Raw genomic sequence first — 26,265 nt, 5'->3', positions numbered from 1 at the left:
TTTTGAATTTTCTCTTAACAAAAAATCGAGAAAAGAGACAAAGAGCACAAAGGATGTAAAAATCGCGTCATTGTTTCCAAAATTTCAAAGCGGAATTAAAATATCATCTGATAAATTGAGAACAAAATATCCAGAATTACAGAAACATTTAAACATTCCTAAAACTCGGGAAAAGTTTATCGGTGAATCAAAATGACAAGATATAATATCTAATATTCAAATGCAATCTACGAGGACAGCCGATAATAAAACGCGAACATTCTTAAATTATTCAAAACAATGCGCGTACAAAGCTCTCAAGCACTTGACGCTGGACAAAAATTTAAATTTCAAGCCCGAAATGTGGGAAGAGATATCGAAGAGATCGCGCGCTTCTTCCACCGACAGATCGATAGTAGATACAGACGACAAGTCAGACGCGGCCGAGAGCGAAAGTCCCGAATCCGGAACTCATAGCCCGGAGTCTCCTTTCTTTCGCGAAATGCAGAGAAGATTGAGAAAAACATGGGCTCCGAATATCGAGAAGCAAAGCATTCGGTATAAGCTCTTCGGATCGAGCTCCGGTAGGTCCTCGGTGATCCCCGCGAAATCGTTGGCGAGGTCCGCCTTCAGCACAAAGTTCGTCAGATACGAAATCAGGGAAAGCCGTTCGGCGAACGTTTTAAGTGCTGTACCAAAGGTGTCGTGCTTTCAACGCAGGAACCGCGATAGATGTTTATCCTGCATGCATAAATCCTTGCGGAAGACGGACGAAATCGACAAAGCTGTCCCCTCGCGAACGACATTGCTGACGGAAATTGAAGCGAGAGACGACAGCGAGTCCAGCTCCGACGAACTTCCGGAATTTTGCGAGGAATTACGAAAGATGTATTTCCAAAGGAAAAATATTCCGAGATATCTGGAAAAAATTGAAACTGTATCGGACAAATCGACATCTTCGTCGCATCTGATGGAACAAGAAGACACCTCGATTTCGACATCAAAGGTCGAGTCGAATCAATCTAAGGATAAAACAGCGAAACCCGCCGAAAGTTTGTTGTCCAAGAGTCCAAAGAGCTTGAAGGCCACTTCCATTTCAATGTCAGTATCGTCAGAACCGTCGAAAATTTCGTCCTCGCACACTTCTGACGACGAGACATCGTCGCCGTTGATGTTGGACGACGATCCGTCGCGATACAAAAATATGGCGCCCTGTCACTTGCCTACAGTTTTCGTGCCGAATATGGAACCTTTGCGAGCTTTGAAACATAGAAAACCGACTACCATGGAATCGCGAATCGCTTTCATGGAGAGTACGATAACGACGAAGGAGAAGTCTGACGACGAGTATGACGACGCAAAAACTGCGGCCTCGAAAACATCGACGGAAAAATTGCAGTCGAAACATGCCGACGAAAAGCATGAAAGACTCGGCGAGGAAAAGGATACACCCTTAAAGAGCCCGAGAACCCTCTTGAAAGTTAAGTCAGAGCAGCAGCTGATACCGTCGGTCGTAAAATCTGCGCGAAAGGACGAACTAAAGAGAGGATACAGTTGCGCAAGCATCGAGGATTTATCGAAGGATTCTGCGAGAGGTACGTTCGAGATTTCTCGAGGCGAGGCGGAAGATGGGCGAGGAGAAGTAATCTCTTTGGCGGAGATAGATTCCGCGGAAGAGTCGACCTTCTCCTACTCTGGGAGACGGACGGAATTACCGCTGTCAACGTTCGCCGAAATTTCGCGTTTTCTCGAGAAAGCGAGCCGAAAAAAAGACGCGTCGGTCACGAGTGTGCTGGAAAGTCTGGCGAGCGAATTCGCCTCGCGATTGATAAAACGACACGAGCACGCCGGCGCAACAGCGTTAATGAGACGCGCTAAATTAACCGCGAGATTAACAAAGCTGCTGGCGGACTCGAAACGTTATTTCAGCCCCGACAAGTTCCCATCTGACCTCATTTTCTCCACGCAACAGCCTCCCGCCTGCAATTCCCGTTTGCTAAGACGTGTCCTGCCACTCGAATCCTACAATCTCGTCGCGCCATTATTAGGCATGCCGATTTGGTATCCAAAGAGAGTCAAAAAAGTAAAGACCGAGGTACGTTACAAAATAGAAAGAGAAGAAGAAGAAGAAGAAGAAGAAGAGGAAGAAGAAGCAGAAGGTGTGATTCCCTTCGACTTGGTGGTACGTACATCAAGATGTTTGTACTATTCTAGTAGTAGTATTCTACTAGACGTTATAACGAATTTAAAGTCGATGTCCCATTAATAAGAATATTATATGACTTAAAAAAAATGTTTAATATTGTATTACAATTATCTCAATCTATAATCACACATCTAATTTAAATTAAATCTCTATTAAAATAAAATTTTCGATTAAAATTAATAAAAAATTATGCTTTTATTATATCATATATTTTTCGTGTTAAACACAAAAATGGATTAAAGAGATAAAGTTAAAAATGTAATATATTTAATTCTGAGAATTCTATCATTGCTCACAGACATAGACCGTTTTTTCGAGAGTTATCAATTAAAAGTAAACTTTTATACGCTCGCAGGTGCATCCTCCGACGACCAAAGATTCGTCGAAAGAAGATGCAGACAAAGTAGATCAGGTCCGATTAAATCCTTACGCTCTCTTTTTGAAGAAATCGCGACGCAAGGTACAACGAGAGACAAAATAATGTTAGAGCCCTCGCGCACTCTGAAATCATTGTTCGCGTTTCGCGAATTTTAAATTTCGTAATCCACGATCGTAGGTTGTCACTTGGCGTCCTTTAACGGCGGACGACCTCAAAGGCTACGATCCCGAGGCGACTCTCGAAATGAAAGCCAAAAATATCACGGACAGGATATGCCGCGACTTTTGCGAATGGCTGTGCAATTTAGGCGGCACCAACAAAGTCATCGACGAGGAAGTCCTCGGAGATATGTTTGAAATTGACTTTACGGCCGAAGCCAGTAGAACGATGGAGGTAGGATAGAAACAAAGTGCGGAACGGACGCGAATGGCTTTGCAGTTCTCGCGAAATAGTCCGGTTGTAACATCGTATTGCAATGCATAATATATAACGATACGTACACGCACTTTCCGCCGCGGGGCACACATACGCAGGATTTTAATTATAACTTTAGCGAAATATTTGGGGGGTTGTGACCCCCATCAGTTGCGTTTACGTCTCGCAAATAAAACGCATTAAGTCTCTCGCGAAGTGTGAAAGTGATTTTTCTTTCCGTGGAAGAATATCAACTATATATTTAACAAATTAATGATAAGAATTTTAATAACATATTTCATAATTGATGATCATTGCGTTCATTTAGCACTCGGCATCGTTTCTCGTGTTATTTAGATGTTTTAAAATTTAAAATAAGTCAGAATAATTATTAGCAAAAAGCTTTCTCGTGAAACGATAAAGAAATAAAATTTCTCGACATTTCATTATATAAATTGCGCATCTCTGTTTGAGACAGATGTCGATAAAGGAAATGCCAATGGTACCCAACGGAGTTGCCGCAGCGAGACAATGTCCTGATGCAGGCGAGCTTGCCATGACCAGGAAGCACCTGATTAGAGATGCTAAAGCTGAGAGTAAGCCGGCCAAAACAATGGCGTTTGGCACCGCGATACCCTGGAAGCTTCAATTTGTACCGCCCGGAAATCGGGTGAGAGAGAGATGGCTGCGCTGCGAAAACGTGATGCCGGATCTAGAGACGATGGATGTGGTTTGGGAGGGCATAACGCATCTAGAGAGCGTCAAAGCTTTCGCGAAATGGTTTAGCGAACACTCGAATGTAAGTTCGCTTTACTCAATCGCGCTCTAAGGGAATAAAGATTCTTTCTTTTTCTTTTTTTTTTAATTTTATCGTTATATTTCAGATTTCACTACCGGATGTACTATTGAGGGCAAAAATTACCGATCCCGCGAAACACAACTTCGACACTCGTATGCAATCGGAAATAAATGTTGATCAAATCAATAGTTTGAAAGTTCGCGACGCCCGTGAGAATCGCTCAATGGTGTAATCGATGATCGAGAAGGATCAGCGCGAGAAAAGAAATCTGTCGCTCGACACTCCAAGTTGGTTCTGTCACCACGCCTGTATATTGGCACCAAATACATTCGTGTAACCGATACGACCACATGATGACACGACGCAGAACGCCCATTTCCTGTATGCGGCGAACGGTTAACCTCCGTAGCCGCCGTGGACGCTTCAATCGCGAACAATTCCCGACGAAATTTCGACAAACGTTCAATTACGGAGTCTAATTTTCTGCTAATGATCGTCGCGTTTCGGCTTCGTCGAGCGAGACGTAACGCAAATAGAAATCAAGTCGCGCTTTTTTCTGTTCGCGCTCGGATTTCACTCGTAATTCTCGAATCAAAATATATGGATCGTTAAAAGGTGTGAACGTTTGTTGCAGGACCATCATTCCTGATTTCGCGTGTAGATTGGATTAACAGTCCGATTTCACGGCGCGAATTAATTCATTGGCAACGCAGCGCACCGACTAATGCTTCGCATTTCGCTGCACTAATTATCGATCACTCAAGTTTCATTGCATCGAACTTCATTAAACACGCGCGCGTAATAATAATTATAATATTAATAATGACATCCATTCATTAATAATAGCAATCTGTTATCAATATATAAGATAAATAATCCACAAAACATGTGTGTTTTTTTTCTCAATGATGAAAAAGAGCATTCTCTTTGAGACACATTTAAAACTTATCAATTTCAATTTAATGGAACGAATATCATTGTGAATATAAACAACATACAATGTGTGTCAAAATAATAATTTTAAAATAAAAGATAATAAATTGACAACGTGAAACAAAAAGCAGGTGGATGAAACTTAAAGCCGACGATTTCGCATCGACGAGTTGTCTAGCGAAATAACGTAAACGAGCCACGATGAAATATTGGAAACGTATCACAGACGCCGGATGTCCTGACAGTGTCTGCTTACGACAGAAAACGGTGCCTTAGACCCGCTGGTAACAGCGGTGGCGAGGAAAAAAAACAGAACTCGCCTCGTTTGCGCGATATATCCTCCTCCTCGTTGTGCAACGCGTATATTTTTCCGCCATAATTTTTCTCTCGTTTTTCTAGCTCGCGGAATAGTGTCATTCAAAATTATATCGCGTCAACGAAAGAGTCATTATAGTACGACGAAACGTCGTAGTAATAGTCCAAATCGCCGGTCTCGCATAATACGGGTCGAGGCAATATGAGGCGAGAACAAAAAAAAAGGGTCCAGATTCAAGAGAGAGATACGCGAGCTGGGAGCTGGGATGAATTTGTCGCTTCAAATCCGGTTTCTCTCTCTTCTTTTTTTCTTTCGTTCTCTCTTCCTCTGTATGTTTGCCTTTAATATTTGCCTAACTTTTTTTCTATATGCCGACACACACATAAAAACATAAAGCATTATTTCGTTTCTCGTTGCGCGCTTTGTTAAATATTTGGATGCTCTTAACCTATTTTTCACATACTTCATTTCTTAAACATTTCATTGATTTATTTTCTCAAACGAAATTAAAATCGGAACTTAAATTCGATCCGGCATTGCTAACATAATCTTTATTGCATATTAATGATTAACGAAAATTCAAAATTGTTAAGTAATGATGCAAAAATCTAGAAGAGATAATTAGATAATAAAATTCCAAATGCTAATATGTGTTGTATTAGATAATATATAAATTAAAATATATTATTTCAGTAGCACGTTTTTTATAAGAAATAGTAAATCTGTGAAAAAAATATTATATTAATTCGAAAGAAAACAGATTAGGACATTTTTCGATAATAATCGTAACGATAATAATTGTAACTATCCAGTCGCCGATACTAACAAGGATGCTGCTGAAAAATCTCGAACTTTGAAGATACAACCCTCATTGTTTTTTTTTTACCCCTTTCCAAGAAATCTGTCGGTGAGTCACGAACTTTACGAGAAGAAGGAAAAACGAGGGAAAGAGGGGTTTCTCTAAAAAGGAGACAGAAAGGGAATCGGAAACGTACCGGGTACGACTCGACGAACAACTGGACGAGGGGACGGGAGGGAGAGAGACCGAAGGGGGAGTTTAGAGTCATCATTGGCCATTGGCCATCCGTTTCGCTCCACTTGGGACGAAGGATCCCGTTCGACCGAGAAATTTAACAAGGCGCACGCTTTCGACTGACAATAGCCAACTTTCCTGATCCCCCGCGCGTACCCGGGTTTTAATTACTTCAATTGAAGTCCGAGCTTGCCCCGCGATTCGCAACGAGAATTCGTCCGATAGCCGATCTGGACCTAACGATTTTTTTTATATAGGCTGTTCGCCCCGAAAATAGAATATGCAATGGATGGTGTTGAATGAAAAGTGAGTTAACTCGCCGAATGCTGGTCTCGAATCAAGAATTTCGCGGAATTTCGCGTTTGTTAATTCAGCTATGTGTATACAATAAAATATAACATGCATGTATACCATATATACGTTGCGCGAATTTCATTTCAGCTGATTTTAACGCACGTATATCATTCGCCCGATCAGGTACGTAGATTGCAAACTGTTACTTCTGTCGAATCCAATCACGACTGCGTATCGCGAGAGATGTCTCTAAATTAATATAATTAATTACAAAAACTAAACTAAACTAAACTGAACTTGATTCGTGCGATCAAGATTCGTGAGATCAAGAGTCTGACTAAAATCATGCGACAAAACTCAAATATCGAAGAATATCGATGTACGTATCATTTCTCATATAAGTTTCCCTCAGCTGTTCCTGGTGCGCGAGCTTATATCACACGATAAATTCGCGTGACGTTGCGTTCTCACGATACATCGCGTATAGTATAATGTACGCGATTCACTCTCGATGGCTTGTGCAACTATTGAGCGCGCACGCCTTTATTGCATAATACGCCATGAATGTAAAATAAGACGCGGTCACTTCGCCCGTTCGTTCGCTCGATGATTATCGTTACCGTTATTGTGGTGCACTTTTTGAAAGGGAACCCTCACCGGAAGCGACACTCGACATTTCGATCATCTTATTCAGCCTCGTCGCACAAAACTACCGAGAGAATCCTGCGTGCGCGAGCAATCGAATCGATCGTTATTGTGCCTCTTTTTTTCGCTATCTCTTTATCCTATCTATAAAAATACGGGACTTTTTTTCCTAGATATTATGCAGATAATATCCGAAGTAGAAATTTGCGAAATATACAAAAGAATTTTTTTTTTTAGAAAATTGCTTGAAATTAATAAATTAAAAAGTGCCTCCATAAATACAATAAATGTAAGAAGGTGTGGCGAGTCTCTCTGCGATATTTTGTACGCACGTCAGAGATAGAGAGCTACCGAGCGATCCGCTTCGTTAGCTGCGAGCGATATATACGACAGAGAGCAAAATACACACACGATTGCACGCACGTACACACACACCCATTTACAAATCCGACGAGGAGCGCTTCCTGCCGGCTGTTCGAGCCTGTTCGATCTATTGTCATAAAGTTTCGCGATGTAGTGTGCGTTGTCAGCGCGATGCCCACATAAACGTACGAGCGCATTAATAATAATGAATGAATGAATGAATGAATGAATGCTAATCCATGGAAACTATATCAGATTGAAAGCACTGTTATTCGCGATATGCTGCGACACGTTATTTTTTTCCCGATTATTTTGTATATTTCTAATTAAAACTTTAAATTTGCTTTTCATATTCTTGTTTGTCCAGGAATTTCTGTGCGTAACATGCGTTGGATGAAATTCAATCGAATTTTCGAGGCATCTAAGCCAATGGGCAGCTGGGCACGTGGCGATTTTTTTCGTATGTTATTTGATAAAATTGTCAAGATGTATGATACAGCGTCCCACGTATAAAATGCAGATTAAATAAAAAGTAGAGAAATTTATGCGAAACAAAGTAAGAGCAATCACGTGGGCAGAAACGGAGCCAGAGACAATTATTTATTAAAATTGTTCAGCTTTTTTTAATTTGTTAAATAAAAAACATTTTTATATATACATATATTGCTCTTATTCATATTAATTTCAAATTAAGGGGTGTATTCTTTTCAAAGACCGCTTTATCCGATTTTTAATAACGTAAATGATTGTTATATCATTGTTATCTAATCGATTACTGAATTTACCGAATGATTCCGTCATGAGCAAGAGAAAGAACACGAAGCAGCGCTGTTGTTGCGATTTATCGTCGGATTCGAGGAACTCTGCGCGACTGGCGCGATTCCGTGCAGAGGATTACCGCTCGTCGTAATGAGCTTCGTCCAACATCCGGTCGCATCCGGAAGGCCGCGCCCGTCACGGTTGCTCCCGACGTCGTTACATCAGCCGAGCGGCGCGACGAAGCGCACGATTCTTCTGTTTCGCTCGTGCGTCACATATAGTATTGTTGTTAAAAGTATGCCGTGCCGATAGCGGGTACACGCGACACACCAGTGCCAGTCTATCGATATCCTTTGACCTGAGTGACATCCCGATAAACCGCGGAAGCGAGCAACACTCGAATCGCATCTCGCGGAAAGAAGTCGGTCAATTTGCGGAGTGAAAAAGATTGACAAGCGCTTATTTTCTCGTTTCGATTATCAATTCTAATTTTAATTATCGATTTTAGCCCCAGGAAGAATCGTCTTACTCTCAATTGCTTTTTTTCTATATTTATCTTTAAAGTCAATATAATTCTCCATAATTATTTAAATAATTATTAAAATAATTATTTATATAAATTAAATCATATTAATTATGAGTTGAAGATCGATTTCATAATGTGAAATTGCCAATCGCTAATGTAACATAATTGACGATACTACTTCTATGTTCTTTCTTTACGCAACGGTGAACGTGTAATCTTAACGAAGTAATAGTGCACTGCAACTGATGAGGCAGTGAGTCGTTTCGCTATTATGTGCAAAAGTGGACGTTAAGATCGCGCGAGCTGATGCACGCTTTCTCCGATTGTTAAGCGTGCATATAGAAATGCACAGAGGAATCTTTACGGCGGAACAATTCGAGCGGCAGCCAGGACACGTGACCAAGGAGGGAGGACTCTCATCCGTCGAACGTAAGTAAAGTAATTAGACACATAAAAGTAATTAAAAACATAAAAGAAAAAGCAAGAAAAAAAGGCGCTAATAGCGTAAAAAAATGCTTCCTCCACGCTCTTTCGACCGGTTTAAACAGCAGTCCCTATACTTGGTACTTAAGCCTTGCGTTAGTTTATCGTCCTTGCGGCGCGATGATAAGCAGTAATAAATATCACTCAATATATTCTCATAAAAGTAACGACCCGACAATAATGTTTTTTAAGAAATTTAAATCATATAGACTTTTATAAATCCTTCGAATATATATCTCTTCAAGTTGACTTTTTCTTAATCGATACTTTTAAAGCCTATTCTTTCTCTCTTATACCTAACGCTCTCCATTTTTTAATATCAATTGTCTCGATGATTGATAAATCAAAATTTTGTTAACATAATTTCATTTAAATAAAGACTATCTTATCTATTTGCACGTCGCGATTTGCTAAAATTCTAGTTTAATTGACTTGATCGTTGTTAGCGCGACGATTAATGTTACTATCAAATTAACCTTAGGTTAAGCCGTCGTGTAAATGGAATTGCGAGACGACCGAGCAAATTACCCGGTCGCCTCTAGGGCGGATATTGCGCTGCTCCGAATTATCGATTGTGAATTCAAAAAGCGGCCGCGCAATCGGAGGGGACTTTGAAGCACGAAGGCTTCCATGTATTCCAACGAATACTTCGAAAACTTATTACGAACGAAGTCCCAATTAAACTTCCCCGTGATTACTTCTCTATAGCGAGCGGTTACAAGGACCCGTGATCTGCTAAATATACGGAACTCTTGACATGGCTTGTGATATAATTAACAAGATTTAAAAGTGCACACGTTGAGAGAGAGAGACGAATATTGCAGACGTTATCAGATCAATTCGTCAATTATTTATGATATCAAGCTATTCTTCCATAAAAAGATTGTTCTCGTAGTTACTTGTGTATGCTCTATTATACATATGTAACACTCGTGTAATTCAAAATGTAAAATAATATCTCTACGAAATGATTCAATAATATTCATAATAATTTAAGCTTTTTTTCTTATTTAAAAATGCATAGACTATAAAATATTAATCAAAAAATTATTGAAATTTAAAAGCAATGTATATTTCCTAGGTTTACACTATCTGACATATTATTTAAATAGATCTCTGTGTTATGCAAAAAGTTGCATAAGTTTTTATATCCTTATTAAAGAAGATTTTTGCACAAATGTTATAGTTATAATTTGTTCAGCTTATCTTTGTTTTTTCTTCGTCACATATACACATGTCATGCTGCAATATGTGATTTTCTATAAGAACCATAAAAACAATAATTTTCTCAAACCGATCAGAGAACTATACTCAGATTCTAGAAAGATTTTCAAAAGAAACAATAGAACGATCTATGTATGAAATATTTATGAAATTGGCTTTTGCTAATATTTTAATATATTATATATCTTTAATCAAATAATCTTAACTTTTTTTTGCAATTTTGATATCTTGTTCTAATTATAAATAATCAGAATTATCATAATTTCCTGCTTATTATAAACTTCGACAAAGTACCGGTCGGTCATAAATAAACTTAGCTTTGTAAAACAGGATTACATAGTAATATCGAGTCATGCGTAATAATATGCGTCATAGTAATATGCGAGTCGCAAGTGTAGACCGCAAGTGTTTCCGTTATCCAGTCGCAGGAAAGCCGGATAACGGGGCGGTCCTGGCTCCTATCCCGTTCGATCCTTCTAGGACTCCGCGAGATAGTTCTCTACCCGTATACGTATTGGAATGCGGATAGAATCCATAGGGAACTACGTACCGCGTCTGCAGGACGTGGCTACCGGCGTCATCGCAGAGAAGGCCGCAAAATGTATTTACATATCGAGCCTTGGTCAAAGCCTTTACTTTGCGCGACTGTCCGCTATGCATCGGAGACGTTCACGGCCTCACCTCAAGCTCTTATTCGACCGAATTTAGAATGAGCTCATCCTCCTACTCGCTGCATCGCATCGTCAATAGTTGTTATAATGATTATTTATATTTACATCAATCTTTGATGTGACATGTTTCTAATTTTTTTATAAAAAATATTGTGATATAAATGCAAAAGAATTAGAAAATTTAATTTGAAAAGATACTTAAAGATATGCGAGATATATATATTAAAAATAAACTAAACGAAAATTTAAAGAGATAAACATGTCATTAATAATCTTATCGAGAAACTCGCCCTATAGTAAGCGATATAAAAATTTTAAAAAAATATAATGATGATTGGCAAGAATAAATTTGCTTTATTACAGCGATAGCTCAAAATTGATTAACTGACTGATTCGGCAAATTAATAACTCGTGTATCACATTCCTATGCAGATTACGAGTGATTTAAGCAAAGATATAAAAAAAATTAATACAGCAGTGAGTTACTTGCGTTATGCCTTAATGTAAAATAAATATTTAAATTTTATTTAGCTCAAATATGAAGTAATAAATTTTTAATTTAGAAAACTCAAATATAAATGTAATATCCAACTTATACATCAATAATAATAATGCTAAAATATCGTTATATACTGCTTAAAATCGTATTACTCTGCTACAAAACTGACGCGCGCAGCAAAATAGAACTTTGCTTCGCAGAAATTGGTTCCTCGGTTCCTCGACGAGTTTCTAGTGCACCGGGAAATTCCATTTTTCTTTTTTTTTTTTTTTTCTCTCTCTCCAGCTATCTATCGGTCGTCGATATAGTATATCCTCCTTTCTCGAATTTCACATGCATCGCATCGGCGATCGATTACTCGTTAAGGCGCGGTTAACGATTGACAACGAAATTGTCGTGATAACGTTTGCATTTAGACAGGAGGAGGAGAAGGCCGGGGTCGCCGTGCAAAACGGCGACGAGAGTGCGCGGTTCTCGCCATTTTTCACCATTTTCAAAAGCTATAGCCCGTAGGATCGAATCCCACGGTAAGCATCCCGCGGCGAAAGCCGCGCTCGAACCGGCTCTCTGACAGGCGAAGGGGGGTAATTGCGCGTCGGTGCTGACTTATAGCTTCTAAATCAGTGTCGGCCGGATTCACCCCTTGTGCCACCGCCTCGTGCCAAACAACCTTTGCGAAACTTTCGGGATAAAGCGACGCTCGGTTTCACCTCCGCTCGATTACCGGGCGTGTCGACCAGACATACTACCGATAAGGATATATCGCCGATCGATTTATCGTTCAAAAATAATAACCGGACGGACCTTGCAAAATCTAAAAATAACTTTATGCAATTACGATTTTTTTTTTTCTCCTGGAAAGATATCGCGATCGACGAATTCGACGCCGAAAGAAAACAAGTTAATTTTGGCATATCTTGGCATAATAATATTATTATTAATAAGTCTTTCTCGCGATAATATAAATATATAGATTATCGTTCTCTTAACGTTTCACTACTGATATCATAGAATAGAACATCCTCGTTTCGAGATACTCATACGCAAAAATCTACAAAGATATCCGCGGTTATCACGATCCATTTACAAGGAAGCGTCGGCAGCCGCTAAGCCGAGTTTGTTGGCGAACAATTAGCCAAGTTTCGATTGTGCTCGCTTTCGCGTTTCTATCGCGAAAGCATCGCGAATATCTCACGACAGAGAGAGAGAGAAAGAGAGAGCAGCGGGGTTCGAGCCTCTCTCGCTTTTCAGCGGTTGAACTTTATTTTAAGCGATATTTCTCTCTAATTATCTCCGCTATACGAGAGGCGCAATTCGCCGCTATGTTTACGGCGCATGTTGGGCGCGTCTCGAAACTATAAACATTAAAAAGGATCGAGACGCCTAAGTTAGCGCCCTTCACCTCCTCCTCATCCCTCCTGCATCTCATCTACTCTTGCTCCTGTTTCCTTCCTTTATCCCTCCCTTCTTCCTTTCGCTCTGGCGAAACTGAACAACTTTCAAGACCCATTTCGAGGAAAAACTTGGAAAATTAAACGCCACGAGACGGCATTGCCTGTATCATCCAATGTCGGAGAAAAAAGCGGCGGCAAATGGTTAACAATAAACACGCCGAGGTACATCGCCAATTCCTAAGTATCGCATTCGTACCTGATAATTATACTGTACGCAGCTCGCGATACCATTCTAATAACACAACGCGGTTAACTTTTTAATTGGGGAAAGTGAAATACATAAACCTCGCGCCTGAAAACGGCGCCGGTTTTACGAGCGCTCTTTATCCTCCGAATGCAATGTTTCGCGCGCAAAAATGATTCTATCAGATAGGATATATAGGATAGATATAATCGAGGAGAGCTTTCAATGTGTCCGAGACTTTCATACTGACAATGAGATACGCGACTCATGTCAGAATTTTATCTAATGGCTAAAATTGTTCTCGCGTAATTTAAATAAGTTCACGACTGAGCCTATGGCCTTGTCTCCGCAATCGCGGAATGAAAATAGGGTGGAATAAAATTAGCGGAATCTCCCTCGGAACGCCCAGGTAATTATGTGTAATTTATATTACTCACCATTGGTATGCAAATCATGCGGACCATACGTGCCCATTATGCCACCTGCCACTCCGATTTCATCGCTTCCAGCTTGTCCAGAATTATCTTGCCGCTATCTCTTCCCCTTCCTCGTTGTTCTTCCGAGTTGGGAAGATTTCTAAAACAATAAAATAAAATTCACATAAAATAAAGAGTAATAAAGATTCTTCGAAATTTAATGATACCTCGAATACAAATATGACTCGATGATTTTTCTGACGCGTTTATACTACACATCTAGCATCGCGACATCTTTCAATATTTAATTTATATTTCAATATTCAATGTTTGAAGAAAATGCTTCTAATAATTTTAAAGAGCTTATAACGAACTTTTTTAATAAACTTTTATTAAGCTTACGATATAGAAAAGTAGAGGAGATTCGGAAAGAAAAATATAAAGATGATTGACGGAAGTAGATCCGCTTTATTCGAAGCCATAGCGCAAAATTGACTGACTAATCCTTATATTAACATAACATAACATAATTAAATTTGATTCGACTCGAACACAGATGCTAAATATTATCATAATTAAATCTCGCGTTATAGTCTCATTAAAGACAAGTAGACTACAAGTTTGTCAAAGAATTTATCATTAAAAGACAAAGGCGATGAACGCGGGAGAGAAAGAGAGAAAGAAAGGGGGAAAGAGGGAACCGTTGTACAACAACGCGAACACACGACAAGCGAGACAGAGAGAACGAGAAAGGATGCCGACGGTAGAACGGAGAGGCGACAGCTTAGATACGGCTGAATTGGTCAGTGGCGTCAGTCTTTTGATCTAAACTAAAATACAAGCCCGAAACAACGGCCAAAGCAAATCTGCTCAAAGTGCCTGTCCTCTTCAAAGTACTTGGTTTCGTCTATCTCGCTTCACCCCGCGCGCGATGGCATACCCCAATGACCAATTATCTTTGTATCTTTGCCGATGACAAGCGAACCGCGAGTAAACTGTCAACGGGGGGGAAAGGGTTTAGGTACGTGTCGGTCTATCGGATAAGGGGGTTGGTACACACCGACTATCTCTCTCTCCCTCTCTTTTTCTTCTTCTCTTCTCTTTCACTCTCGATTATTCTTTTCACCTCTCTTCTCGCGCGCGTTCTCTTTTCTTTTTTTTTTTTCCCCCTCTTTTCGCATTCCTAATTTCATTTTCATCGGTCGTCGGTTCTGCGCGCGTTTTGTCGCGCAGTTCAGCCGAAACAATGGTTTGCCTCGAGGCGAATCAAATCGAAAGCGAATTAAATCTTCCTATCATCCTGCGCTACCCTTCTCCCCCTTCTCACCCCCCATTTGCTTGACTCTTCGTCTTCGAGAAAGGTACTTCGAATGTCGAATTTAGGACGAGACTTTAATTGAAATCCGCGTGTCTATTTAATTATATGTATGTTTCACTTCTTTTTTTAAATTGCGAAACATGCAATGTTTTATTATTACTATATAGCATTCTTAATTGTTATTCAATATAATATTATTAAAGATTCTTCTATAAAAAATGTATTCATACATTCTTTTTTGACAGACACTCTACTCTAATAAGAAAATATATTACAGTATTATACACTAATAGATAATGTTACAATAAAATTGAATACGAATTAATCATTTTATACACTTTTGCAAATAATATCAATACATTCCGCTTCTTCATTTAGAAAATATTAAATAAGAAAATAAGAAAGAAAATATTTTTTTTTAATTTTACTATCATCGAGAAATAATACGAATGTGACAATATTCAGTCAATGGCCATCTAAAATGTATCTTCAGTCTCATGAGAGGCGGTGATTGTCAGTGGGACAATGGTAGTCTAATGCTATGTAGCAGAGGGAAACCTTTCGTACTAGAGCGCGATATGGCTTTAATTCGTGACATCTTATTCGACCATCTGGTGAATTCAGTGATCGTTTGATGTTCACGACGCTTTAATATACTGTGGTCGGCTTTGGTCGGGAATCTACGTTCTTCCGAGAGCTTTCGTTTTGATAATGATTAACAAGACGAAAATTAATGAAGGACAGATTGGATCCATTTAGCGCCATTCTCGTTATCCTTTGTCTGGAAATGCTGTACTTACAAATACTTCTAGTTATAATTAATCGCGTCCTTCTGTAGTGTCTATTCGATATTTTAAAGTACATTTTGTAATTTTCTCTTGTTACTCTATAGCTCTTTTTGCGAGTCCCATTACTAAGATATTAGAATATTTTACCAACTGCATTTTTAAATTATTTATTTTTAATTATATAGGCGAAGCCCGAAAGAGAGTTTGGTGCTTGATAAAAAAGAATTAAAAATTTTCAGCAAACATCAAAGAGATATAACAGCTCAAATAACTTCTTCCTCGATTATTTTAGTAAGTTAATCTGCCGTCTCTTTCATCTTTTATAACTGGCAACATTACTAAAAAGAATCTTTTATTTCCAACAATTTCCTCTCATTAAATTTCATAAGACGATCAATCATCTCTCACCAACGAAAATTATTTAATTTATATTACCAGCGACGACATTTGTGATTTATTGGCGGCTCTAAGAAACGCCTTGCCTCAGCAGGCGCAAAGACAATTAAGAGATCGACATAGTATCGTCGATTACGTGTTATGACATAGTTTACATTACTTTTGCAATATGCGACGTGTTTTAGACGGATCGAGAAATACGAGAGAACGGATCAAAACATAAATGTCAGACGTTAGTATAACCCTCCAGCACACTACGTACTTATACTTCCATGATGTGTCGCCTCTCATTTAATGTACCCCGTACAGGACCTAATCCCGCGGTAATAATCCATGTATCTCATGCTACTCGTGTATACAAATCTGTATGCAATAAACTGGGTCAATGACGTGATTCACATTTGTTAGCAGTACAATAGAATTTATTCCAAGTATATATTTTGACTAAAAAAGTCATCGGCTATGATCAGCGAATATCAGCTGCCAAAAATAAAGCAATTTAATATTGACAGCTAACGCATAATAATATCATTGTAATTGTAATTTAAGTCCTATGTTATTTCATTGCTTTCTTGAAAATATCGATATATTTAAATGTCTATAAGGATTATAAAAATTGCGTATTATTTTATAGAGAATTATTCTATAGAAAAATTGTGCACTTATAAAAATCATATAAAAATTTATTATAAAAAAAACAAGTAAGTCGTAGATGTATCAGACAATCCATGTCGGCGTAAAACGAAATAAAAGATAAGTCTCGATTTTGCGGATGTGTTATTCTTATGAATTTTTTAACGAGCAAGTTTTTCGCGCGCGTCAAGGGCCAGTCGCCGTTTCCGTTCGGCAGGACTCCAGCACGTTAATTCCGCAGGACGTTACATTAATTCCAAATTGGTTTCGGCCGGGCGGAGATTCTCGGCGTCGCGCCAGGCACGAAGGATCACCGATCCACGGAATACCCGGCTTAGTTCCGTCGTAATTACAGGCCAGAACGGGGCTTAGCCTGTCCTTATTTATACGCAAGCTAGGACAGCGACGCGGCGCGCACGCTGATACTTCATTCCCGTTGCTCCCGTACGTTGCTTCGTATGCGTTTCTTATTAACTGTAACGCTGACAGACAGATATTGTCCTCTCCGATCGACCTCAATGAGTGATCGAAAGCGACATTCCGCGCGTTTGAGTTGAAAAGATTGGAAATGATGTGATTTTAATGAGTTCAGCTTTTTTTTCTATAAAACAAAGAAATAAATTCTGCATAACCGATTATATAAATATAACTCTGTGATGATTGATACAATTCTAATTCTAATAATTTCTATATAATTCTAAATCGAATTATAATAATTAAACTCGTCGCAGTTAAATCAATTTTTTTGCATTCTCCGGAAAAAAACATTGTATAATCAAGAGATTCAACAAAGTCTACTTGCTATAGTTTGTTGTCAAGAAAAATTTTCTAGGAGTGTATCAATCTCCTTTCATCTCCGACAAACAGAAGAGCGAGTACGCGACCATTATGGCAGCGAAAGAAATCGTGAAATTCTGAGTGCGACTAAGAGAGGCGTTCGTAAGGATCTCGGAGGGAACTAGGTGCGGGAGGGAAGGGTATCTTAAGCACCACGTCGCTATATTTAGGACGCATCCTTATCTCCGACGACCCCTTCTAACCGCAGTTTTGAATCGTGGCGCGCGCGCCGGCGCTAAGCGTCGGTCCATGTCGGTGGTGATTCCGCGCACAGGGTGGACAGAAAGGGGTTGCATCGTCAGGAACGAGACAGGGATGGATGACAGATGGGGCAAACGGAGGGGAAACAGAGAGACAGAGGGAAAGAGTGAGAGAGAGAGAAAAAGAGAGAGGGGAGGAAGGTGCTGAAGAAACGAGAGAAAGCAGAGACCTGGCGAACGGCGGGATAACCCTCTGAGTGGTCAAAGGCGTCGAAGCGAGACGGTCGCGACGAGGGGGATGAAACTGCTCACGGGGGAAAAGGTGTCGTAATGAAGCTCTACGAGGCTGAAGGATAAAACGAGACGGGAAACAAGTATAGAAGGGGTAGGCAGAGAGAACGACAGAGGCGGAACAGAGAGACTGCAAGGGGAAAAAAAGAAGGAAAATCAGAGACCCGAAGAAAGGAGAAGGCGAGAAAGAGAGAGAAAAGCGGAGGACGACACCGTGGGTGAAAAAAGGAAGTACGCCGAAGGGTATAAGGAAAATAGAGAAGGATTGTCACGCTCAACGTTTTGGTGGGGGTGAAGGTGGTGGGGTGCGATGTGGAGCGGCGCTAAATAGGGGAGAAAGAGAGAGAGAGAGAGGGAGAGGGAGAGAGCGAGCGCGCAAGGGATGCAAAACGAAGACGGAACGAGGACGGCGAGGAGGGATCGGAGGAGCGCGTAGGGACACAGAGCCATAAGAGGGTTGATGGCGGCCGGGGTTGGCCCCAGTAGCACAGTCGCGCGCCAAACTCCTGTAAGAAAACACGTAGCCGGTGATTCGGACGCGCTCATTCGCGCAACGACTCGCATCCCGGACGGATTTTTTCCCCTTCAACGACGAAGAGTTTTGAGAGTTTGGACCGCTGACTCGTCATCGCCCCCCATCGTCGCGCACTTTCGCACTCGCAGCCAAGGGTTGACACTATCTGTGACTATATTGGAGCCGGTAACTCGAGAGGCACAACCAAGGTTTTTTTTCCTGATGGAACTGTAGGCTCGTTATGGACCGATCGAGGTGGAACGATGAACTTAGCAGGTAAACAGCAATCTATTATTAGATGTTAGGCTTGGTAAACAAAGGCATCAACCTCGAGTGGTTGATAGTACACTGTGATACAGCTGTTAAAAATCTTTCTTTAGTTTTTAACTATTTGATAAATGGAACTTTCAAATCTGATCTGTCAGTTGCACTGATTATTATCATCTATTATTGTTATGTATATATATATATATAAATACATTTATCTACATTATATATATATATATATATATATATATATATATATAATAGATAATATTTTATTTATACATCATATATAACATTTAACTATTAATTATGCTTAAAAAATCGATGCAATAAAAAAGTAATGCAAAGCACTTAAACAATGATCTAATCAAGAAGTAAAATTGCACGAATTTTCACGTTGCTTGCGCTTTTAATATGCTTAGTATAAAAAACACTATATAATATATTATATAAATTATTTAATTTCGTTTTTGAATATATATTATATAAATTTTGTCCTATTTATTTGAGAGATAAATTTATATTTGTCAGATTATGTCAGAGAAAAATCGGATCAGATTTACTTGAAACAATTATTCGAAAATGACCAATATTTTTAACAGAGTATTTTTTATAAAACTATTCATTAATTTTGAAAATTTTTGTCGAGAAAATCAGTGTGCGCGCTATATGAAAAGCTAAACACGAGGCGATCGCGTACTCATCGCATACATATTTCTTCTTATCGGCGATGTTTATGCCCGCATCTTTCGCGATGACCGGTGTTGCATTTTGTGTGACTGGCGACTTGACATAATGCAAAAGTTTTCAAATAGAGCGCCAGATGTATGCAACTTGTTCTGCGAGCGAAGGAAAAGCGGTGATTATCTCTTTCGCACTCGTTACTCGTAGAAAGTAGTTTAATTTCTCAGAGTGTTCTCTCACATCCGAACGCATACCGAGACGAATGTCTTCAAGATTTATGTATATTTACCGCAACAACGATACAACAAACGCTTTCCGATTAGCGGAAACTTTCGAAAAAAATACGTTCTTAAAATTTATATCAATTTTAAGTGACGTTTCGCTGCAATGTATTAATTACGTAACAATATAAAGTTTCAATCATGAAATAGTATTGCAAATAAATTTATTTTTATAGATATATATGCATGTATAACTAAAAAGCCAATAATTAAAAAATAATAGTAATTGAGATTAATTTAATTATTAATCTCAATCATGGGGGGGTATTAATTATTATTTTATAATAATTGAATTTTTAATTAACAAATTACAATATAATAAAAAAAATTATCACTATATGGTTAATTAAATATCGTTCGGAAAGAATTCGAACCGATTCGTGTAATAGTTAAGAAAAATTGATATAAAATTCTTCGCATTTTAATTAAAGAAAAAAAAATTCAGTTTATTTCGTATAGCATATAGCTGTCAATTCTTTATGACAATGATTGCAATTATGTCAATCATATACGTTGTGCAATGGCACAACGCAACTACGCTCGATCTCTCATTCATTATCGCGAAACAAAGTAGCCCGAGCAAGCTCATTATGGCGCTTGCTGTGATCGGACGTGTCGCACAAGTGCAACCAGACGCAAAATTGTGCCGGACGAGAGGGTTGGGTGCGCGACAATTTGCACGACGATTCATCGCTTAAGCATCGTGAGATTAACGTGCCGCACGTGCCGGCAAACGCTGCAAAATTGAATCTTTACAGCGTATTACAGGTTCTCTCTCTCTCTCTCTCCCTCTTTCCCCCCCCCTCTCTTTCTCTTTCTCTCTCTATTTCCGTTTCTCTCACCTTCTCTCGTCGACACAGCTGCAATGTTACTGCGCTTCGGCAGAGATGCCGTGTAAACGTGACGGCAGCGTCAGCGGAAATATGTGCACGTCGATACTTTCGAGAACGGGCGAGTCTTTAGGACTTCCATACGACCGTCACCGGCGGATGCATCGTTACGCGTAATAATAACGGGGGATATCATCCAAGGGTCGTCGCTACGTGTTAACGTCCCGTTAACGGGATTAAGTGCCAATTACGTTCTTACCGCCGCGAAATTACGTGGCACGGTTAAACTTCTAATTCGATAAGTGGCCGTTAACTGCTCTCGAGCTGTGTTTAGTGCACGATCCTTGTTGTTTGTATCGTATACGTATTTTATATAGGATTCAACGATTTCTTTCAAAGTCGACACGTTTGCGATTATGTGGGAAAAGTGCATCGTTTGTACACGCAAAACAATTGGTATCGCACTTTAGAGATATATGTAGAAATTTTATATACTTATCTACTTACTTTTATCTACTTATTCTTGGAAATAATACATGTTTAGTTACTTATTCACAGTGCAAAATCTAGCAAGTTTTATGAATCGCGCGATTTTTTTAAGTTAATAATTAAATAATTCTCCAATTTTTTTCAGATTATTTCTAATTCTCGGATGATGTAATTGTACGTTTACTATAGAGGATGCTTCTATCCTACTTTATTTTTAAGATATGTCTCATCGTCGCCGTAAAAGCACGCTTAAACTCGGTGCAATTTATTTCGTCTTATCTTTCTACCTTACTTCATTCTTACTCACGTATCTCGCGCACATAATTGACTTTATGCGAAATTTTCATTTATATATTTAATAGATTTTTATAAAATTATTTCGTATAATCTCTCTACATTTTTCTTCTCGATGTACCCGACGTATTGCGATAAACATCCTTATTCTAAAAATCAATGCAGGTTATAGCGAATAACTTGTTCATTGCGGACGTAACAATCTCACGATCGTGCTTTAATTTGTCCCAGCTCTCCGTAATTTATACACAATTTATGCTCAATTCCCCTCTGCGTAAGACGTACAGTCTGACGTTTATCGAGCTCTCAAGCAATCTTAAATCTGATATATAAAATGTTCCAGAGAGATATAAGAAATTAATATGCATTACTTCTCTTTCTTTGATGAGTTTTTAAAATTAGTTTCTCGCTAATAAAAATTTAAAACTATTCACAAAACTATAGTGTCGAAAAAGGCCACAGATATTCAGATAAAACTGTATACTTTGACAGAACGGTACTTTGACTTTATAGATATCTGTATAATTATCCAGGAGCTAACTGATGTCACTAATATCCCAACGCATGCAATAAATAACCGTAAGCGACGACGAAGGCAAAAAGAAAGAGAGAGGAAAAAAATAAGAACGGGCGCAAGATATAAGGGCGCGGAGAGAGGACGAAGCCGACCTCCGGTAATTTTCATTCCGGAACGAGACAGCGCCGAGGCTCTGAGAGGCTGAAACGTCGTTTAAGGAAATCTTGCCTTAAGTCGAAAGCCGTAGCGTTTAACGCAATTGGAGCTCATTTAAAAATCCCATCAAAAATGTACTCGGAAATATCTGCGTGTCCCCTGCCGCTCCCCTCCCTCCACCCTCGCGAGGATCACCAACTACTCTTCCTTTCTCCCCTGCTGCAGCTATATGCCGCCCCTTACTTAAACCACCCCCGAGGCTATTTCTGCGGCCCTGCCGCTTCTGCCTTACTATCCACCCTCTTCTTGATCGTCACTCAGAGCCGCTACCATCCTTCTCCTCTCAACGCGCATACACACACACACACACACACACATACACACATCCTCTCGCCTCGGTAGTCTTCTTCTTTCTCTCGCTTTCGTCATCGCTTTCTTCCCTCGAGCGTTCTGACGAACCTTCGAGCGCTCGAAAGAGAGACAGAGTCGGGGACTGTCTGATTGGATTGTAAGCTCGATTTACACTACCTTCGGTTCTCGTTCTCTCTTTCTCTCTCTCTCTGAACGCGCGATCCATCTACGTACCAATTTTGTGAACAAGAGCGTTTTAGGAAGTTAGTGGACGAGCGCGACGCGTCGGACAATAAAATAACACGACGGTGACCGAGTTACAAAGGGCAAGTTACACGAGAACTAAATAATGTTTGCTTAACAAACGTTTCCATTTTTCGCATTGGGTTCAAATTTTCCTCGATGCGTGTAATATAACGTTTTGCCGATCAAAAAACTTTGTTCGCAAATTTTAACTGCAACCAAATCTGTTACAATTTCACGAGTTTCATAATTGCACGAATGTATAAGAGAATAAGATTAAAAAACTGAGAGAAAAAATGCAGCAGCTTGAAATCGTTACAAATGTTAATATGCAGAGAAAACAAATTCTGGAGTTTCTCCTTTAAAAAAAAATTAAAGTTAATTTGCAATAAATATTAAAATATCTGTTCGGCGACACCGTGTATACGATCAGAATAGCGTTCGCGTCTCTCTTCGACGAAACTTTAACAAATCATGGCAGCGATGGTACTGACAGAAGTATCGACAACTTCGCATTCGCGAGCATCCGTCGCGCCGTCAAAACGTCGCGCTGAGTTGAATGACTCGATGATTGCAAAGCATCCAGAAAATTTGTTTTCGTAGTAATGAAACACCGCTGTTAACGAACCCATTGTTCACAAGAGCGGAGTTTTGTTTCTTCGTCCGCGCCCCATTTATACGCTTCGCATTATTTGCTGTAACGATTAAATAACTGCTTCGCAACTTACTCATTAACGGGTGAAAGTAGTACAGCTTCGTGTAAGATGAGCCGAAGCTCGTCTCATAAGAAGATATTTTGGCACAGAACCGTGTTTTGTTAATACCAACGAAAACATTTACAAATTATTAAAAATGATCTGATGTTTATAATATTATAACTTACGTACATTTTAACGAGTAAATTTTTTAATTTTCTTATGTGTAAAAAATATTAGAAAGAACAATATATATTAACAATATTACATCTTTTTAGTTTCACAATCCGCTTATAATTCAAATCATAGAATTATTATCCCTTTATTACAGAAATTAAAATTATGATATTAATTTTATTTTACTTGTATCTCTCATTATTAAGTAACATTAGATATATATTATAATTTTTTAGATAAATATTATAATTTTTAAGAAAACATAGTCTTGATAATTTAACAAAATATAGAAACGGACAATCATGAACTGCTAAAAGGCAGAAGAGAAAGAGAAGTGAGACGAATGAGAAAAAATAAACGTGTTTATAGTCGATTCGATGAGATAGCCAGTTATTGTTCAGATTTATGCATTTTAATTGTATAGGCTGGTTGAATCGATGTTACCGCGAATAAGCTACCTAAATATTTCCTTGTAATAATAGGGAAGATATAAACTCTAATTATTTTTTAACTACGTGTGTGCTTTACTCATATTATTTTCAAAATTATAAATTTTGCGTTTATATAATATATGATAAAATGTGATAAGAGCTAGATAAAAGTAGCATCGAATTAAATTTATTTAACATTTATTTAGTGTAAGGATGTAAATATCAATTTATAAATTTTTAAATATTTTTTAAAATTTATATTTATAAATTTTTTATAATTAAGTCGATGTTGAATCGATCAAGAAGAAATATTTAAACAGTTGTAAGTCTATAATTCTTGTTTTAAGAGGAAAAAATCTATAGTGAATTTTATATCGATAATTAATTGAGATTCTTAAATTTCATAAAATGTAATATAGAAGAATATATAATGTATAAAAAAAGCTCTGAAATTTTGTTTATTACTAACGCTTTTATTATAAATTGGCTCCTCTTATATTTATTGTCTACTGCTTCTATTTTATCTTACATTTTATATTGCGTCCCGGCGCTAACGTAGGCACGAGACGCAGCGATTATCCGCAAGTAGTCAATGGTCGACTTTACACCGACACAGCGTAGTTCGTACCAGGCGGAGTTTAATATCGCCGAGCTGCTTTGCTTGCGGCGATGTTGTCACTTCTGCAGGCGCTCCTCCTCGGCTGGCAAGTATCTTAATCTTTAATTATCGCCCCTCGCCGTTCTTAATTACGGCGTAATTGTAGGTAGATAGCGATATTACAGTGTCTCGCGGAAAAAGTTTGACAGCAGACTGCCGTGAGGTGAGGTCGGCGTGAACGACGTCAATTCCAAGACGTTCAATTATCAGAGGCCGATAATCGGGTTGATGAATATATAGAATAGGACTGAAGAAGAAGGCGGGATACAAGGAAGAAATGAGGATAAACGAGCCTCGCCTACTTCCTGCAACGTATTTCATGCAAGGCGATCACAAGACAATCTCAAAGACATTAAGATTTTTTTAATAATGCCTCATCGTTTCCTGGCAATATCACATTCAAGGAGGCTCGAGAATGTCTCTCGTTCTTTATATAAATAATTCTAATTTAACAAGAGTACAAAGAACGACACTGGAATATAACTTTTCTCGCCTGTTGATTGCAATCTTTTTTTTATTGACCAGCCGACAAATTATGTATATTTATATAAATTTTAAAATATCTCTTGAATTATACATGGGATTTAAATAAAGATTTAATATACTATTACGCTCGATCTTTTTTTCTTTTTTCTTTTGTGATAAATAATAACGTTTCGATGAACTGATAGAATCATTGATGACTGAAGCAGATTTGAGAAAGCGTAATGCCTACATCGCCACATGATTATACATCTTCCGGTAAAGACAGGCGACGATTATCCCCCGATGCGATACGTAATTACAACCGGGCGTGAGGGATACGGGGGTGCTTACATGTAAATTGCTGCTTAGAGCGTCGATCGTGCCCAACTCTCTATCGCAGCAGCTAGATTAGAAAAAGCAAGCAACCTCTTACACGCTTGACTAGCCACGAGATTGTGCCACCGTGGAGAAAGGGGTCTGAAGGATGGAGAAGAGGAAAGGGAGGAGAAAGGGGGACTGGATGGTTCGCAAGCGTAAAAGAGGATGCAACGAAAGACCGAGCTTCGAGGTAAATAAAGTGAACAAAGAAAGAGGGAGCTACAAAGAAAGTAAGAGGATAGGATCAGAGAAAGAGAGTGAGCGAGAATGGAGGATGATACTATAAGGACGCTAATTCGGTGCCGGGCCGATAATCAAGCGGAATAACGACGGATCTCCCAGCCGGTCCGCCTAATCTAGCGCATCTATGTTGAAATAAGGAGAGATACCAGAAAGAGAGAGACGAAGACTGCGCGCGATTTATATATGTAAACCTTCATAATTAGTATCCCGTCCGTCCCATCGAGCATGAAACAATACACGTGAAATATAATCGTGGCAAATATGCTATATGAATATCGTTAAGTTTTACAATCAAAGCTTCTTGGCTTTTCTTTCGATATAATTAAACATAAATTATATTAATATTAAATAAGCAACATATCAGAGAACATTTAAGAATAAAATTTTTCAGTATAAGAATTATTGTTTTTTTTTTTTATAAATTTTAATTTGATATAAAAAAATCCTGCTCTCACATATATTTTCGTAAAAAAAAAAAATCTTGACAGCTATGACTTGTAATGACATTTCATGAGCAGGACAAATAATCTAGTTTCGATATCAAGACGACGA

General features: G+C 38.8%; 2 protein-coding genes and 1 long non-coding RNA gene across 3 annotated transcripts in view; all 3 read left to right on the top strand.

Annotated features, from left to right (window-relative positions):
- The first annotated feature begins 205 nt into the window (after nt 1-205).
- Nucleotides 206-4,213, top strand: LOC145940753 (uncharacterized). The gene is made up of 5 exons (XM_083046245.1): nt 206-2,161; nt 2,541-2,645; nt 2,742-2,957; nt 3,457-3,777; nt 3,863-4,213. The coding sequence occupies exons 1-5, from the start codon at nt 221-223 to the stop codon at nt 4,007-4,009; spliced, it is 2,730 nt and encodes a 909-aa protein (XP_082902371.1). The 5' UTR covers nt 206-220; the 3' UTR covers nt 4,010-4,213.
- A 4,709-nt stretch (nt 4,214-8,922) lies between these two features.
- LOC145940583 (uncharacterized) overlaps nt 8,923-26,265 on the top strand; it is a 54,570-nt gene continuing 37,227 nt past the window's right edge. Inside the window, exon 1 of the mRNA XM_083045911.1 lies at nt 8,923-9,075. Within this exon, the coding sequence (XP_082902037.1) occupies nt 8,991-9,075 (85 nt within the window). The 5' untranslated portion in view covers nt 8,923-8,990. The remainder of the gene's footprint in view (nt 9,076-26,265) is intronic.
- LOC145940585 (uncharacterized) lies at nt 18,485-25,201 on the top strand. Its single transcript, XR_014426044.1, has 3 exons — nt 18,485-18,830; nt 24,529-24,673; nt 24,734-25,201. It is a non-coding gene; the product is annotated as an uncharacterized LOC145940585 (long non-coding RNA).

Source organism: Prenolepis imparis, unplaced genomic scaffold, assembly GCF_030444845.1.
Source record: "Prenolepis imparis isolate NDT839.2.m4 unplaced genomic scaffold, iyPreImpa1.0 SCAF_9, whole genome shotgun sequence".
In the NCBI taxonomy this organism is placed as follows: Eukaryota; Metazoa; Arthropoda; class Insecta; order Hymenoptera; family Formicidae; genus Prenolepis; species Prenolepis imparis.
The sequence above is the reverse complement of the archived record's forward strand: the minus strand, read 5'-3'. Positions and strand labels throughout refer to the sequence as shown.

Coding starts and splice junctions, on each gene's coding strand:
- LOC145940753 (XM_083046245.1), top strand. CDS start 221: ATGCAATCTACGAGGACAGCCGATAATAAAACGCGAACATTCTTAAAT. Junction 2,162..2,540: donor TGATTCCCTTCGACTTGGTG/GTACGTACATCA, acceptor ATACGCTCGCAG/GTGCATCCTCCGACGACCAA. Junction 2,646..2,741: donor TGAAGAAATCGCGACGCAAG/GTACAACGAGAG, acceptor CCACGATCGTAG/GTTGTCACTTGGCGTCCTTT.